Raw genomic sequence first — 14,679 nt, 5'->3', positions numbered from 1 at the left:
ATTTTAGGATCGTATTCGTATATTTTTAACGCTACTTTGTTATGGCGTTGATAATCACATTACCAATAACGATATAACGTTATCGCTATTCCGTTGCAAAAATTATATTTTAACGTTAACATGATTTTTTTCTTAAATTAATCAGCCGCTATTTTCCGTGTTCTTGTAAACCAGTCTATTTTTATAACACTGTTGATATAATGTCCTAATATTTATAGTTAGTAGTCGTATAGCACGGTGTTTTGATTATGTTATAAAAATAACGTTATGCAAATATATAAACAACTATAAGTAAACATAACGTAACTCATTAAAATGTGCATTTTTATTTATAGAATCTTCTTAAATTGGCATATATTTATAAAATAATTTGTTATAATAAATTTTAATATAGTGTAGATAGAAATTTTTGGGTATAATACTAGTATACGTAGTATTTAATGATAATAATAATGTTTAATAATTATTAGAATAAAAAAGTTAAAGAAGAAGATTTTGACAAATGACGCGTTAACAAAAAATTGGTGTTCATTTGGATATGGGTGTTTGAAATAAAATGTTAATTCACAAAAACGGTTTATATTAATTTTAATTGAAACGATTGTTCCACTGAATCAAGATGATGCAGCAATATATTAAAGAATTGGAACAGGTGTTTACTTCTTATTAGCATTTAAAATAGAAAAATATCTTTATAATGCAACATTTAGGAACCCTTTGATGCAGAGGAATTTGTTGAACGTCTTGCCTGGCGAACTATCGCAGAAACTAGGTGCGAAGGGGATGAAACGGATCTAAATCCAGCATTGCTACATGAATCATTTGTACAGGCTATAAAGTATTTCATAGAAATGTTGCTTTTGTAAATTTTTTTCATAGTTTTATGCTTTAGAGATTTAACTCTACTGCAAGAGAGACAGGAGAAAAAATGTGAAAGATTAGAAGCAACTGTCAGAGAGGATGAAGCAATATTTTTTCAAGAAATTTACACACTTCTCGAGCAAAATAAAGTATTTTTTGTAATCTTTTATTTGTATATCTTAAAAATGAGTTTTATAGCACTCCATGGATAATTTTCAAGAGCTTGACAGCAAAATAAATAATGTAGCTACAAAAGTACTGCATTTAGGTGACCAGCTTGATAGTGTGAACGGTCCTAGAGCCCGAGTGGTGGATGCGCAAAAGTTAATGTCATATTTGGGTGAATTTTTAGCTAATGGCTCTTCAACTAGTTCAATTTTTAGTGATCGATATAGGGTGGGTATATTTCATTTATGGGCTAGAAGTATAATTATTACGGTTATATTTCTGTAATAGATTGATGAAGCAGCTGATGTTATTCAAAAATTATTCTTGATATCTCAAGATTTACCATCTCCTAAGTAAGTAGAGATAATAATTTAATCTCCTTATTTTAAACTGAGATTGCTTATTAGATTTGAAAGTGTTAAAAGGAAAATAGAAGAGACCTATTCTATAATAGAGAAGGGTCTAATTGAAGATTTTGTCCGTGCTATGAGTAAGGAGGATTTAACAAGAATGCGTGCAGTAGCTAAGGTCTTATCACAGTTTAAAGGATACAGTCAATGTATTGATGCTTATATTGATCAAAGTCAAGCTGTAAGATCGCTAATCAAATTATATAGTGTAGACATGTAAATATTATTTTTAGGGTTGTCTCTTAGGGAAAGATGTTTTCGCTCAACTTGTACCATTATGTAAAGAAAATTATGAGATTATTAGGGAAGTTTTCAATAATCCTGAACAGGTTATGGCCAAGTTTGTGTTGAATTTATATCAATTGAAATTATCTAATTATATAGATTCAAGACTGGGAGCAAAAATGGGCAGCCATACCTATTTGCAGATACTTTATGAGTTATATTACAAGTAAATAACTATACTGTTGACGAGGAACTAATTTCAGTCATGTTAAAATTTATCAGATTAGGGTGGGTGCACCAATTACAAACTTTTTAAGACATATCTTGTAACATAATTTGATGTACTTACAGAAATGATACACATCGTTGGGTAGTCTTGAAAATCATTTTATTTTTCTTGTAGAAGCTGGTTTTTGTTAATGTATATTTGTATTTCATTCTTTTTTCGAATATTTTATTAGGTACCTTCGGGCTGTTGTTTCTTTTTTCAACATTTTATCATTTCAGTGTTGTCATTTGTCAGGGCTGTTGAACCTTCTTAGCTTTATTGTGGTTGCATTTAATTGAAGATTCAGTTACTCTTTCAAATACAGGGCTTTTTGTTTGCAGCTGTTCTTGAAACTTAGCATATTTTTGATGGTGTTTTAAGCATTTCCTTCTAAAGTGAATTCATAATACATTCATTAACTAAATGAATGTAAACTTGAATCAAAACTAAAAAATGCATTAAAAGACAAAATCGCCAATTGACGATTGGTTCATTACTGGAAAGTTGTGGGATTTATGTTCCATTAATTTATCAATGACAATCAACAACTGAAGATTGATGAATTAATATTTAAAGGGAGTAGGCTTAGTTAAATGTTTTCCTAAAATGAAATGAACCTATATTGATTTACCATAAGTCATTTTTGTGCTATAAGCGGTGTTAATCGCTTTTCGTTATGATCACCAAATGGTTAAAGTAGACTAAGATCAAACTATTGCGCCCACCCTAAAGATCAAATGTTGAAACAAAATATATTGAGCAACAATTACAGTGTTTTTTTAGCAGTTAATAGGAAAATATTTTCTAGTCAATTTATGTTAAAATGGTCTAATATTTATTTAAGGTCATTTTCATATTGGTGTTTTTAGAACTAACAATTTCTCGAACGAACTGAGCGTTTTCAATTTGGGTAGCGACAAGAATTATCTGACAAAATTAACAACAAATATATTCAACAAACATATCAGCGAATATATACAGTTGAGTTGACGTTTTAGAACTAAAATGCAACAAAAATTTATGGGGTATTTTGTAGAATTGAGTTGAAATCGTTGAAAGAAAGATGCGCGATCAACTTGCAAAGATATTACGACACCAAAAATCATCAGAAAAAGCAGATCCAAAGCGGAGGGTGAGTATTTTCAAATGGTGATTTGAAACCTTACCAAGCGTTACATAGTTTTCAAGACCTGCGGAGGGACTTACAAGCCGTAATAGGTACCAGAGCCAATATCAATATCGCCCAGATCGAGAATTATGGAGGGGAGACTTTCTTGTCTGAAGAATTGGCGATCATGATACTTCAAGACACCAAAAACGCATTCGCCAGGTGTCAGTTGGTATATTATTCACTCACAGTGGTATAGTTCTTAGATTTTATTATTGTTGTTTGTTAGTTGTCTAAATCAGAGGAAAAAGCAGCCAATGCGTCTAAATTACTGAACACTTTGGTGAACAGTCTTTTAATTGAGCACGTTGATTACGCCGTCGAATTAGGACTGCAAGCTATTCCGGTTGTAGAAGGTGCTAAGAATCCGCCGGTGCTATACTTTTTCACTGTTGTGCATCAAAGCAACAATATAACTCACCTGGTCGAAAAACAGTTTATGGATTTAGTCGTTCCCTTGGTTGTGTATGCACTTTCATATTTATCTATGCTTGTACCATTCCATTCTTAATTTGTAGTAATACACCTTTCCATAATGAATGTCTGCAAAAAAAGAAATTTGTACTAGAAGACATTGAGAGAAAGCTCAACCTCGGTTTAGACAGGTATATCAACCTTGCTGTATTTATATTTGTTATAGATACGCTTTTGCAGGTGTCTCAATGCCACTACAGTTTGGGTGAAACTTTATTTACAGTCTGAACAAAAGAAAAGCGACTTTAAACCTGAAACTGATGATTTCGACACGGTTTCATCGCCCGTAAGATTTATATTAAGAGGGTCTTCTGGTCTAGAAAGATCTACCATTTTTGTTCTCAATTTTTTACAGGACACGTTTTGTTGGCGTTCCAAAAGCACAAAAAAAATTACCAAAAAATAAACAATTTCATAGTCTCCAATCTTTGTGTTCTGACTCCAGAAAATCTTGACTAGTAATGTCGCTATGACTCGAATCATCGTCGGTATTTTTTCTCATTTTTTTTACAGTAAAATATCCAAAGTCAATTATACCCAAATTTCAAGTAAATGATTAAATTAAGATTAATAGCATGTCAATTAGGACGAAAGAAGCGCATGAAGTATTTAAAAGTACTTAAAACTCACGCTTGGGTAATCAGCACCCTCTGATGCATGCATCTCTTTTTCCTTTCTTTCTTCTACTTCAAAATTAGTCTTTCTGAGATTAGTTCAGCTAGTGACTATTCACAAACAGCGGAAGCTGAAGTTCGGAGCGTAGTCGGTGGTTTGTGCTTCATTGCATGTAGTAGCAAATGTGTGAACTGCAGTATTAGTATTTATTTATGAGTATAAAGGAATTTATCTATCTAAATAATATTAATTTCGAAAAATCCACGCTATTTCGAATGTAGCCGAAAAAAATGGGCTTTATAAATTTCTAGATCAGAATACCCCTTTAACAGAAGAACGCTATGCAATTCATTTTCATATAATTTTTAGGCTTGTAAGGCTGTATCCCAATATATATCAAATATAAAGAATGAAATTAAAACTAATCTTGATGGTAATAATGTTAGTGCTGTATTGGAAGAACTTGGTATTAGATTACACAGAACTATATATGACCACATGTTGCAGTTTCAGTATAATACAGCAGGTAATGTTAATTAAGGCTCATGTCAATTAACACGTGATAGTTATTTGTTAAATTAATTTTTAGGGGCTATGGTCGCTATTTGTGATTTGAATGAATATAGGTCTTGCACGAAATCGTTCGGCCCGTTAGTGATTGAACTATTCGAGACATTACATGCTTTGTGCAACCTACTTCTCGTAAAACCAGAAAATTTGCATCAAGTGTGCTCTGAAGATTCTCTGGTAATACTTATATCACAGTGATAACTGATTATTTGAATCAATTTTATTATATATATTTTAGGTCAATCTGGACAAATCGATATTACATAATTTTATACAGCTTAGGAGTGACTCGAAAGTTCAAAAACAACCATTTTTTAAAGTTTAATTTTATTTATTTGTAGCACTTACTAAAAAAAAGTAACCGTTTTCATATTTGAAATATGCATTATATTATATTCATTCTTCTTCTTTTATTCGTCGCTAATACTTATGATAGGCGTTAAGTTATGTAAACTTTCGTTTGTTTGAATAAAATGATATATTATATAAATAAATGATTATTTTATGTATTTATTGTGAAGATATGGATCGGTATTAATTTTATCCAACAATGAAGGTGAAATTTAGATAGGTTTTTAAAATATCATATATAAAAATATAGAAATAATTTGTTATTTTCTCCTATCTTCTTCTTTCTCCACCCCCCAAATAGTTTACATTTTAACGTCAACCCCTCAAGGTTAAAATTGAAGTTTCTTTTTGATTGAAACGCCAAACCGTTGAAGGTTTCGGCGCCAACAGAGTAAAAATAACTAGTTGTAGTGTTTATTATAAAGGTAATTCCACGTTTCCCTTTCATATTTAGCTCTAATAAAAGCTTTTAGTATACGTTCGTGTTTTCCGCTGAATTTAATTACACAAAAATGCACGTGTTGTAAAAGTGTCAATTACCCGGCTTTATAGCATTTATTTTCTGGCAGAATATTTTTCTTTTTTCTGTTCATTAACAGGGTGTCTCATTTAATTTTATGCACACATACAGGGATAACACGGGAAAATATTGGATTCGTGCGATTATTCGTACACATACATGATTAGTTACATGATTTTGCTTTTAACATCGCTTTCATAACACTTTGGCCTTATTATTTTCTAATTAGACAACATAATAAAATGGAAACTATGGAAATAGCCCCACAAACAAACCACGTTTCAAAGGAAGAAAGAATGGAGGACATACCAGCAGAGGAAATGACCTCCAGGGATTACTACTTCGATTCCTATGCACATTTCGGCATCCATGAAGAAATGTTGAAGGATGAAGTAAGAACATTAACATACAGGAATTCTATGTATCACAACAAGCATCTGTTCAATGGAAAGGTTGTAATGGATATTGGTCAGTCATAACCATATTTCTGTTTTGACATGCGTTATAAAAATAACACCTTATTCTATGCAGGCTGTGGAACTGGGATTTTGAGTATGTTTGCTGCAAAAGCTGGAGCAAAAAAAGTTATTGCCGTTGAGTGTTCAAATATTGTGGAATATGCTAGGAAAATTATAGAGGCCAACAAGTTAGATCATATTATTACAATTGTTAAAGGTATAAGAAAGTTGATTTGTTTTTAATTGTTGTTACCATTTTAATTTTTATTAGGTAAAGTTGAAGAGGTTAGTTTACCAGATGGAGTTGAAAAAGTAGACATTATTATTTCTGAATGGATGGGATATTGTTTATTTTATGAAAGTATGTTAGATACAGTTCTTTATGCTAGGTAAGGAGTTCATTTTACTCAGTAGCAATCTAGATAATAAGTATATATTTTACAGAGATAAATGGTTAAAACCAGATGGTTTGCTGTTCCCAGACCGTTGTTCTTTATATATTACGGCTATAGAAGATCGACAATACAAAGATGAAAAAATCAACTGGTGGGATGACGTATATGGTTTTGATATGAGTTCTATAAGGAAAGTGAGTACTTTTATAGTTCCTATAATTACCATTTGTTTTTTTTATTACTCAGAAGTCAGGTTGTTATGTTCTAATAATAAATATTAAGATAATACAGTTTGCATTGCGTTGCCAAATTTATATATGTCTTAGTGTATTAAAATCTTGAATTAATTTTTGGAACTTTTCTTTCTTTTCTAGAGTGGACATTTTATTAAAAAAATTAACACAGCTGCAATTAAAATAATGTCCTTTATTTTGTACAACTTTTTTTAATATCTGTTCAGAATATAGAAATATCGTGTCAATGATCGTGCTATGATGAACACATTTGCAGTGTATTTTCGAGTAAATTCGTCTGGTAACTAAACATTTTCGTTCCTTTTGGAATGTCTCCTGAAGCATGTAAAGGTTTTGAAACTGTCCAATCAGCGAATTCTGTACACTTTCAAGCTGAGTTTATGTTCAACAATAATTGCAACTTTTTGCCTTTTAAATTTTGGGTACTCCCAACGTTTGTTGTCATTGATAATTGGTATTTATGATCAAGTACATCCTTGACCTTTATAAGGTCTAACCAGAATTGTTGCTTCAATAATATTAATTTTTTAACTACTAATCATATAATATTGTATTACTTAGTCTGATTGATGATTGAATGTAGGCCAGATATTCAAAAACGAATGAAATAAATTGAATTTAACATTCTAAATAAGTCATTCATATTTTTATATTTTATACTTATATATTTTATTACCAAAATGACATATGTGAAAATAGCACAGGAATTTTTTAAATATAATTTGATTTTTACGTAATTTAATATTTACGAACTTTGAGTGGTAATTTTTTTCCTAAACTATCTTTAACATGAGAACGGTTGCCATTGCCACGACACCACAAATTTTTCATTTCCGAATTTAAAACTAATAACTCTTTTGTGTTAAAACCCAATGTTGTGTAAATATTTGTCAATCAAGTCAATTTATCAATTGCTATTCGAGTTTTGTGGAAACAGAAATACGAAAGCTTAATTTATATATATTACTGGCAGGATTTTTTCATTACTATGTAATTTGTTTACAGGTGGCCATCAGTGAACCGCTAGTGGATGTCGTGGATCCCAAACAGGTGGTAACGGGCCCCGCGTTAGTCAAGGAAGTCGATCTCTATACCGTCAAAAAGGAAGACCTTGAATTCTCCTCCAACTTCACCCTCGGCGTTCGCCGCAACGACTACGTCCAAGCCTTGGTCACCTATTTCACCGTCGAGTTCACTAAATGCCACAAGCGGATCGGTTTCACCACCGCACCGGACGCCCCCTACACGCATTGGAAACAGACCGTCTTCTATTTCGAGGACTACATGACGGTGCAAAAGGGCGAGGAGATCCACGGCACGTTCACCATGAAGCCTAACCCGAGGAACAACCGAGATCTGGATTTCGTCATCAAGTTGGATTTCAAGGGCGAGTTGGGGGAGGTGCACGAGGAGAACCGCTACAGGATGCGTTAAGAGGTGCAGGCAGGCGGTCGTCGTGCTTGAAGTCTATCCATCAGTTCCAGCGAGTCTTTTTATTTTTCCGATTAAAATTTTCCAGCGTGATACCTTTGATATCACCGTGGTGGATGGCGCTTAGGTGGGCAACAACAAGAATTCCCCCTCCTCTGTATTACTTTGTAACGCAACGGACGGCATCGGTGCCTCCGCGATTTTTACCATTTTATAAGGATCTGTACTTTAAGTCATACGTTCGAGTATAATTTTGTATTTAGTGGTAGGTACTACTTATTTATCAAGTTTAATTCAATAATAAAATAAGGAAACGTACGTATACGTCGAGTTTTGCTTTTGTGTCATCCGGACACCATTACCTTTCGTTAAAATAAAAATGCAGTGAAATTCCCACTTATCCGATCTGTTAAAATAAAACTGTACAACTTAACGTAATTCATAAATTCAACAGGAACTTATTCTAAGATGACTGTGCTATTGAGATTAATTTTCTGAGGTGAATCTTGCTCTTTCTCTTGTCCCGATGAGTCTGATTGAGTTCTAGCACAGGCAGCATCGTCGGTCGACCATGGGCGCATTGAAACGGCAATTGACAACTCTTTAGTTGCTGCAGCAGTTCGGTGCATGTTTTTTCAGAGAGCACATGACCAAATTTAATTGCTCCTAGGATGATTTATTTTTATTAGTATCGTTGATCATCAGGTCGTTGTTTTTACCTCTGCACGCCTTCAAGCTTAATATATTGTGAATGATTTTCGGTAACGGTAATAGGGCTTCCGTTGTCTTGAGAGTATCGATTATATCTTTAAGCAACGTCAGCAGGATTTTTCTGATTTCTTCAAAGCATGCCTGAAAATATATTGGGTGTTTTCTTAAATTAGTAGAAAATAAATAAAAGAAAAATAATTAAGACCTGACGATCTAGAATACTTTTTAGACAAAAGGTGTCTCAAGAGAAAGTTTATATTTAATGAACTGATTTGAAAAGTGATTTTTTATCAAAAAATATAATGGAATTAAGTCAGATAGTCTAGGCGAATAAAACAAAAATTTGCACTAATAGCGGCCTATTACGGCTATTATGTTTACTTATGATGAAAATGAGCTTCATCAGGATATTGATAAATGTTGAACAATGGTCAATTGCCTGATCACGAAGTCGTCAAGTCTCTCCCTGGGGCTTCACTGAACATCACACTCGTTAATTAAATCTTGTAAAATGTACTATGTACGGTTCCGAATTGAAAGGTTTGAATCGTCACGAACAGAATGATTAATACTCTTCATGTTTTCTATCGTTATTGATGTCACTCAGATTTTCTTTTTTGCAGTTGTACTGGTATCCCCACCGACCGATTTTCCAAGACTATTTATTACCATATCCCCTGTGCCATCTGGATTCGCGTTGTGTTTACACAGTAAGCTAAACCAATATATTCTTTAATTTCTACACCTTGTATTTATGAAATTTCAAATATTTCGGTATCGTTAATTAATTAATTTACTGGTTAATTAGTTTGCTATTGCCACCTGAATTTGAATATGGAAATTAACAACACATTTTATATTCAGACATTAATTCTGTATTTTGATAGCGGACTACTCAAGCATTTTTAGACTGAGGATATCGGCCTAGACATGTAGTGGTGACTATCGGTGATCATATTCGTTCTATGTTTGTTTATTCAGGTACATGGTTTAGGGTAGCGGTTAAGTTAGTTTGGCCAACGTCAGTTTCAATCATTCTGTTCAATCTTGAATAAGTCTATGTTCTTATGTATCATTAAAGCTCATAGACTGATTCAATGAATTTTTACTCAAGCAATCGTTAAATCGCAAAAGTTATTTTTCGCTTAGTTGTATTCTTTGATGGTAATATGTTTACTCTTTGTTAATGAATCTGAAGTTGGATTGATAACGTCTAATAATTAGGATACTTACTGATACAGGATATTTTTCAGCTATGATTAGGGGTATGGAAATAACTTTTAATCCATTCGTAAAATAATCAATTTCCAATCCGATAGACTGAAGGTAGTTAGAGTTCTTTCTCAATAGGGATAAATCAGTTCTAGGCATAAAAACTGTCAGGTCCCGTTTGAGTCGTGATTTTTTTCCTTTGTATTCTGAAAAATATATTTACTGATTTTAAAATGTAAACGCAGATGGAACATATGTGACGACATATCAGTATCTAGTAATTTTCTTTTAATCACTCTAGGCCTAAAGCTTCAAACAATTAGTGTTTGATGGAGGAGATACTCTTACTTTATTTTTTACGTATAAATTAACTTAACTACACTAGTTCTATGTGTTTTTATCTCTTAACAACCTTCAAACAAGTCCACTGTTGTCCAATAAGTGTAAGAGATCCACGATCGTCTACTATTGCAATACAATCTCATCTTGCATTTTTGTCAAACTACTTAATGTCCTCTCTGACTGTAAGTACCTTCAGGAGTTTATGCATTCCCTCATTTTTACTATAGAGCTTAACAATATTTAGAAAAACTGTTTGAAACTGTTAGAAAAATTGATTTTTTCTAATACAAGGTTTTACTCGACTTTTTTTCCACTTGAGCTTAGTATTCAGTATCATGTACAAATATGTCATTGTTTTAGAGTACCGGATTATATTACTAGATGAACAGGTTTTATTGAAAACAATTGGTATAAGTTATAAGGCTTAATTATATTTTATTTTCTAGCTTTCAGGAATATACCGGAATAGCTGGTGGTATTTCTGTTTTATTTGTTTAATTCTGTTTATGTTATCGTTTCGGACTAAGAGATACTTTTTTTAGTTTGAGATACAATATAGTGGTACTACCATAAGTGTCTACAAGGGATTGGAGAGACCAGATAATTTCTAAGTCAAGTACTATGTGGAAAATGCAGTTTTGACCATTCAGGTCACAGCATGCGTAAAATAATTGCTAATGTTATAGCTTCAGATCTCTTAATACTCATTCAAGTTCTGGGACTAATTGAGGTAAGAGGGTATCTCTTTAAAAAATGGTGCAGTAATAGTAATAATTTCTTCAATTGGGCCTAACTTTATCACTGGTTCATTCTTTGAAGTCTGCAAACAGCCAATAATCTTACCAAGAGCTAGATATCTAAACGAAATAATGAGCTGCAAAATAATTCGAAGTCATAGCTTTTATCGATTTATGACACGAGGCATTGTTTTGAATATAAAACAGTTGTTTCGCTAAAACTATCTTTATGTCAGAGTCTCGGGACTTATTGAGTTAAGTCTTTGGGATATGAGCAACAAAGCTTTTAATTTCTAAATTACCTGTTAAAAATCGTTCCAGCCTAATTCTTTCATCTACTGCATGTTGATCAAATAATATCAGCAAACCTTCAGTTACTTGTAGAGTCACAATAAACTTGTTATCCAACTGACCCAGCACTACGATGTTATTAAGCTTGGTTCTTTCAAGACATAAGCCTGTTCTCCATTTGGAAACGTCCATTTTAATACTGGGTATGATATTTTCATAAGACATTGCTTTTTCTTTGTACATCTCTTTAAAAAACTCTTCAGGATCTAAATAAGATAGGGTAATTGTTGAAGTTAACAAAAAAGGTCGTATGTTTACCGTTAGAAATATAGTTTTGCCACTTAACCACCAACAACTCGTTTTCGTAGCTTTTCAATATGAACTCCTGCAGTTTGTTCCTACTGTTTTGGCTAAGGATTTTTTCAACCGGTTTATGACCATCTAACACTGGGGACATACCTTTTGGAATAAAATTGAATCGTTTATCAAAACCAAATTTACTCGTGCTCTCCTTGGGAGTTACTTTAGACGTCATGCCTATATAATATATTGTCGTATTAATTTTAAACGTTGTTAACCCTTATTTTGTGATGTACCTGTTCGTTGATTTACATAATACTCTGTTCCATTTTCAGTGCTCATTGGTAACCATTCGTTTTGAGAATCAAATATAATTTTGCTTCTTTGTTTTTGATAACAGTAGGGTGGACTTTGGGTTGTTACATTTTCCAAATTGCATAAACTAAGGTTCATTCGTTGCCTAAATTCATCTTGTTCTTCAGCTAACATTTTCTTCTTTTGGGAATCGTCCGGCATTGTGAACTGAAGGTAAGACATTTGAGTGGGGAATAAATCAACGCTATATTTCTGTTTAATATTATTATCCAGGTTGTTTTTTTCGGGGTGAATAAAATAGTGTTCTGGGCTGTTATTAAAGGAGATTTCTGCAATGGGCGGGGATTCTTCCTTTTGCATTCCGATAGAATTTTTCGATATATGTTTCGGTTGATACATAAAGTCGGATTCAATATTTCTGTGTCGTACTGGATGGCGTTCTAATCGGAAATAAGAACTTTTAGTTTGTTCAAATTCATTTTCTGCTGTTATAGAGGGTTTTTTAAACAATTCATCAATTCCTGTTCTTTGGACATTAGTTTCGTTGAAATTGAATATTTTGCCTCCTTTTTTGTAACAGTGGCATATGTCATTATTTTTTGTGGAACTTACGGAGTCTTCTGAATTGTCTATGAATTCATTCGATTTTCTCACAAATTTGTATTTGTTTCTACTTTTGGCGGTGTTTAATACTACTGTGTAATTATCAGGGTTATTTTGTTCATCAATAGTGGACATTTCAATAGTGTTAGGTTTTTGAGTGGTTTGAATAAATTTAGAGACCATTTTCCTTATTGGCCCTGGTGTTTGCTGATGTCGTAGTTTCTTTTTTTTTACATTTATGCTGATGGACATGGTGGCGTTGATACCATTGACGCAGTCTTGTATGTCTTTCTCCATCACCAAGTTCGACTCCATTATAGTTTCTTGACTGGCTTGTCTTTCTATGCCGTGATCGGTATCGTCGAATACCTGAGTGGATTTGAGGAACATGTCCATAATGAAATGCTTCCCGTCATGTTCGTTGTCGTTTAACTTGGAGTATACCGATATTTGATCCGCTGGCTTGTGTTCTTTCGTGATAGCCGGTGGCTTATAAATCGTTATCGGCAAAGGTTTCCTTAAGATCGAGATTATTTTTCTCTTGGGTTCATCAACGGCGTTTCTACAAGAATCCTCGATTTGGTAGTACCCAGAACTATCCGTTTTATTACTGGGTTTAGTTTTATCCTCGATAAAGTGTCGTTTGGTTTCCAAATTAAGTTCATCGTCATCGATGCTCTCACTGCTTTTGCGTTTGAAAGCTCGCGCTTGAATAACACCATATACTTTAGATAATCTACAACTCTCCCCTTCATAACTCCTACAATCGGTCAATTGTTTTTCCTTGTTCTCTGGACTGGAACCCAGGTATGTTTCCACTGCTTTGTTTATACACGCCAATAACAGATCCCAACACTGAAACATAACTTCTACTTTTGTCCCACTTCGGACTACATCAACGTATTTTAATGGACATTTTATGTGAACTACATAGATGGGATATTTTTTTGTTTCGAATATGGGGTTGTGATGGGTATTAAATTTTCGCTGTAACAATTTCAAAATGTGGTTTTGTAACTTGGAATTATGCGCCGGCCATTTATTTACGTATACATACTGGTATTTGTTCGAAAACGAATATTCCTTATGTACAAGGGTCTCAACGGTCATCATCTTCCTTCTCACTTTCAACAAAGTGAAATCGTCTGTTATATCGGCGTGCAGAAGACGAAAAGCGCTTATTATATCGGGCTTGTGGGGGCTCTGAAGTACCAGCCAACCCGTGCTGTCGTTTCTCAAAGAGAACGACGTGCCTGGGTTTATTATGATTAAATTTTCGACGCATTGTTTAATTTCCTCTAATTCCACCTCTTCGACCACCCGTTTTTGACGTACTGGAAAGTTATTCATGAATCCCGATACAGTAACCGTCGTACCTACGCTGGGACGGTTTTTAGTTACTGCTATTTGGGGCTGGTGGTCTTTGGTAAATCTTTTACACAACGTCTCGGTCGATTGTTTAGATCTAGAGATTACACTAACCTTTATGCTGTTTTCAATTATGCTGGCTAGAGCTTCACCTCGATAACCGTAGGTGTTAAGTTTCTTTTCCAGTTGTTTCAGGGTTTGGCACTTGTTAGTCATATATCTCAAGCCAACATGTTCCATATTTTCTTTTTTGATACCATCTCCATTATCCGCCACTTGTATTTTAAACGTTATCAGATTTACTCTTATAGCAATCGATGACGATTTCGCATCTAAACTATTACAAACCTAAAATGGATTGCACCAGTTTCAACAGGTTAAAAAATCTATTCTCGTCACTTACTAATTCAAAAACACACTGTGTTACATTAGACACGTTAAGAGAACTCCTTATTTTCGATATATCGATAGCACTTAATTTTTTTACTTCCATATTCTAGATTGTATCACATTAAATCATTTTGATTACCAGATGTCAGAATTGGATATTGTCATAATTATTTTTTTGACGTTTGTCAATATAGTAAGAACTTGTATTGAATGTAAAATAAAATTGATGGAAAAGCCAATTA

General features: G+C 33.3%; 3 protein-coding genes across 5 annotated transcripts; 2 read left to right on the top strand and 1 right to left on the bottom strand.

The window, feature by feature from the left end:
- Positions 1-314: 314 nt before the first annotated feature.
- On the top strand, positions 315-5,253 carry Sec10 (Exocyst complex component Sec10). Of its 2 annotated transcripts, XM_076403830.1 has the most exons (17): positions 315-413; positions 471-652; positions 711-838; positions 893-1,010; positions 1,060-1,257; positions 1,318-1,382; positions 1,437-1,620; positions 1,673-1,890; positions 2,802-2,912; positions 2,969-3,064; positions 3,113-3,272; positions 3,330-3,565; positions 3,619-3,705; positions 3,755-3,860; positions 4,559-4,715; positions 4,779-4,936; positions 4,998-5,253. In XM_076403830.1, the coding sequence occupies exons 2-17, from the start codon at positions 620-622 to the stop codon at positions 5,082-5,084; spliced, it is 2,142 nt and encodes a 713-aa protein (XP_076259945.1). In that variant the 5' UTR covers positions 315-413; positions 471-619; the 3' UTR covers positions 5,085-5,253. The 2 variants fall into 2 exon arrangements, with proteins under 2 accessions (XP_076259945.1, XP_076259946.1); XM_076403831.1 differs by lacking the exon at positions 315-413 and having other exon boundaries at positions 513-652; positions 880-1,010.
- A 163-nt stretch (positions 5,254-5,416) lies between these two features.
- Art1 (Arginine methyltransferase 1) lies at positions 5,417-8,490 on the top strand. Of its 2 annotated transcripts, none has more exons than XM_076403839.1 (6): positions 5,417-5,535; positions 5,892-6,098; positions 6,162-6,305; positions 6,360-6,477; positions 6,533-6,677; positions 7,743-8,490. In XM_076403839.1, exons 2-6 carry the CDS (start codon positions 5,927-5,929, stop codon positions 8,169-8,171), a joined length of 1,008 nt encoding a protein of 335 aa, XP_076259954.1. In that variant the 5' UTR covers positions 5,417-5,535; positions 5,892-5,926; the 3' UTR covers positions 8,172-8,490. The 2 variants fall into 2 exon arrangements, with proteins under 2 accessions (XP_076259954.1, XP_076259953.1); XM_076403838.1 differs by having other exon boundaries at positions 5,418-5,535; positions 5,860-6,098.
- Positions 8,491-8,553: 63 nt separating this feature from the next.
- Positions 8,554-14,540, bottom strand: LOC143196368 (DNA mismatch repair protein Mlh3). The gene is made up of 7 exons (XM_076404032.1): positions 14,451-14,540; positions 12,058-14,395; positions 11,780-11,998; positions 11,473-11,727; positions 10,113-10,297; positions 8,888-9,020; positions 8,554-8,834 (listed from the first exon to the last, which is right to left on the bottom strand). The coding sequence occupies exons 1-7, from the start codon at positions 14,538-14,540 to the stop codon at positions 8,632-8,634; spliced, it is 3,423 nt and encodes a 1,140-aa protein (XP_076260147.1). The 3' UTR covers positions 8,554-8,631.
- Positions 14,541-14,679: the final 139 nt, after the last annotated feature.

This window comes from Rhynchophorus ferrugineus, unplaced genomic scaffold (assembly GCF_030347505.1).
Source record: "Rhynchophorus ferrugineus isolate W39M unplaced genomic scaffold, kcgeb_rfMv2 rfM4, whole genome shotgun sequence".
Classification (NCBI taxonomy): domain Eukaryota; kingdom Metazoa; phylum Arthropoda; class Insecta; order Coleoptera; family Curculionidae; genus Rhynchophorus; species Rhynchophorus ferrugineus.
The sequence above is the reverse complement of the archived record's forward strand: the minus strand, read 5'-3'. Positions and strand labels throughout refer to the sequence as shown.

What these genes read in the sequence shown, in the direction of transcription:
- Sec10 (XM_076403830.1), top strand. Translation starts at nt 620, where the DNA reads ATGATGCAGCAATATATTAAAGAATTGGAACAG. An exon ending in CATTCGCCAGGTGTCAGTTG is followed by an intron (nt 3,273 to 3,329) that starts GTATATTATTCA and finishes GTTGTTTGTTAG; the next exon opens with TTGTCTAAATCAGAGGAAAA. An exon ending in GTTTCAGTATAATACAGCAG is followed by an intron (nt 4,716 to 4,778) that starts GTAATGTTAATT and finishes ATTAATTTTTAG; the next exon opens with GGGCTATGGTCGCTATTTGT.
- Art1 (XM_076403838.1), top strand. Translation starts at nt 5,873, where the DNA reads ATGGAAACTATGGAAATAGCCCCACAAACAAACCACGTTTCAAAGGAA. An exon ending in AAAGGTTGTAATGGATATTG is followed by an intron (nt 6,099 to 6,161) that starts GTCAGTCATAAC and finishes TATTCTATGCAG; the next exon opens with GCTGTGGAACTGGGATTTTG. An exon ending in ATATGAGTTCTATAAGGAAA is followed by an intron (nt 6,678 to 7,742) that starts GTGAGTACTTTT and finishes ATTTGTTTACAG; the next exon opens with GTGGCCATCAGTGAACCGCT.
- LOC143196368 (XM_076404032.1), bottom strand. Translation starts at nt 14,540, where the DNA reads ATGGAAGTAAAAAAATTAAGTGCTATCGATATATCGAAAATAAGGAGT. An exon ending in GCAAAACTATATTTCTAACG is followed by an intron (nt 11,728 to 11,779) that starts GTAAACATACGA and finishes TATCTTATTTAG; the next exon opens with ATCCTGAAGAGTTTTTTAAA. An exon ending in GCTGGAACGATTTTTAACAG is followed by an intron (nt 10,298 to 11,472) that starts GTAATTTAGAAA and finishes TATATTTTTCAG; the next exon opens with AATACAAAGGAAAAAAATCA.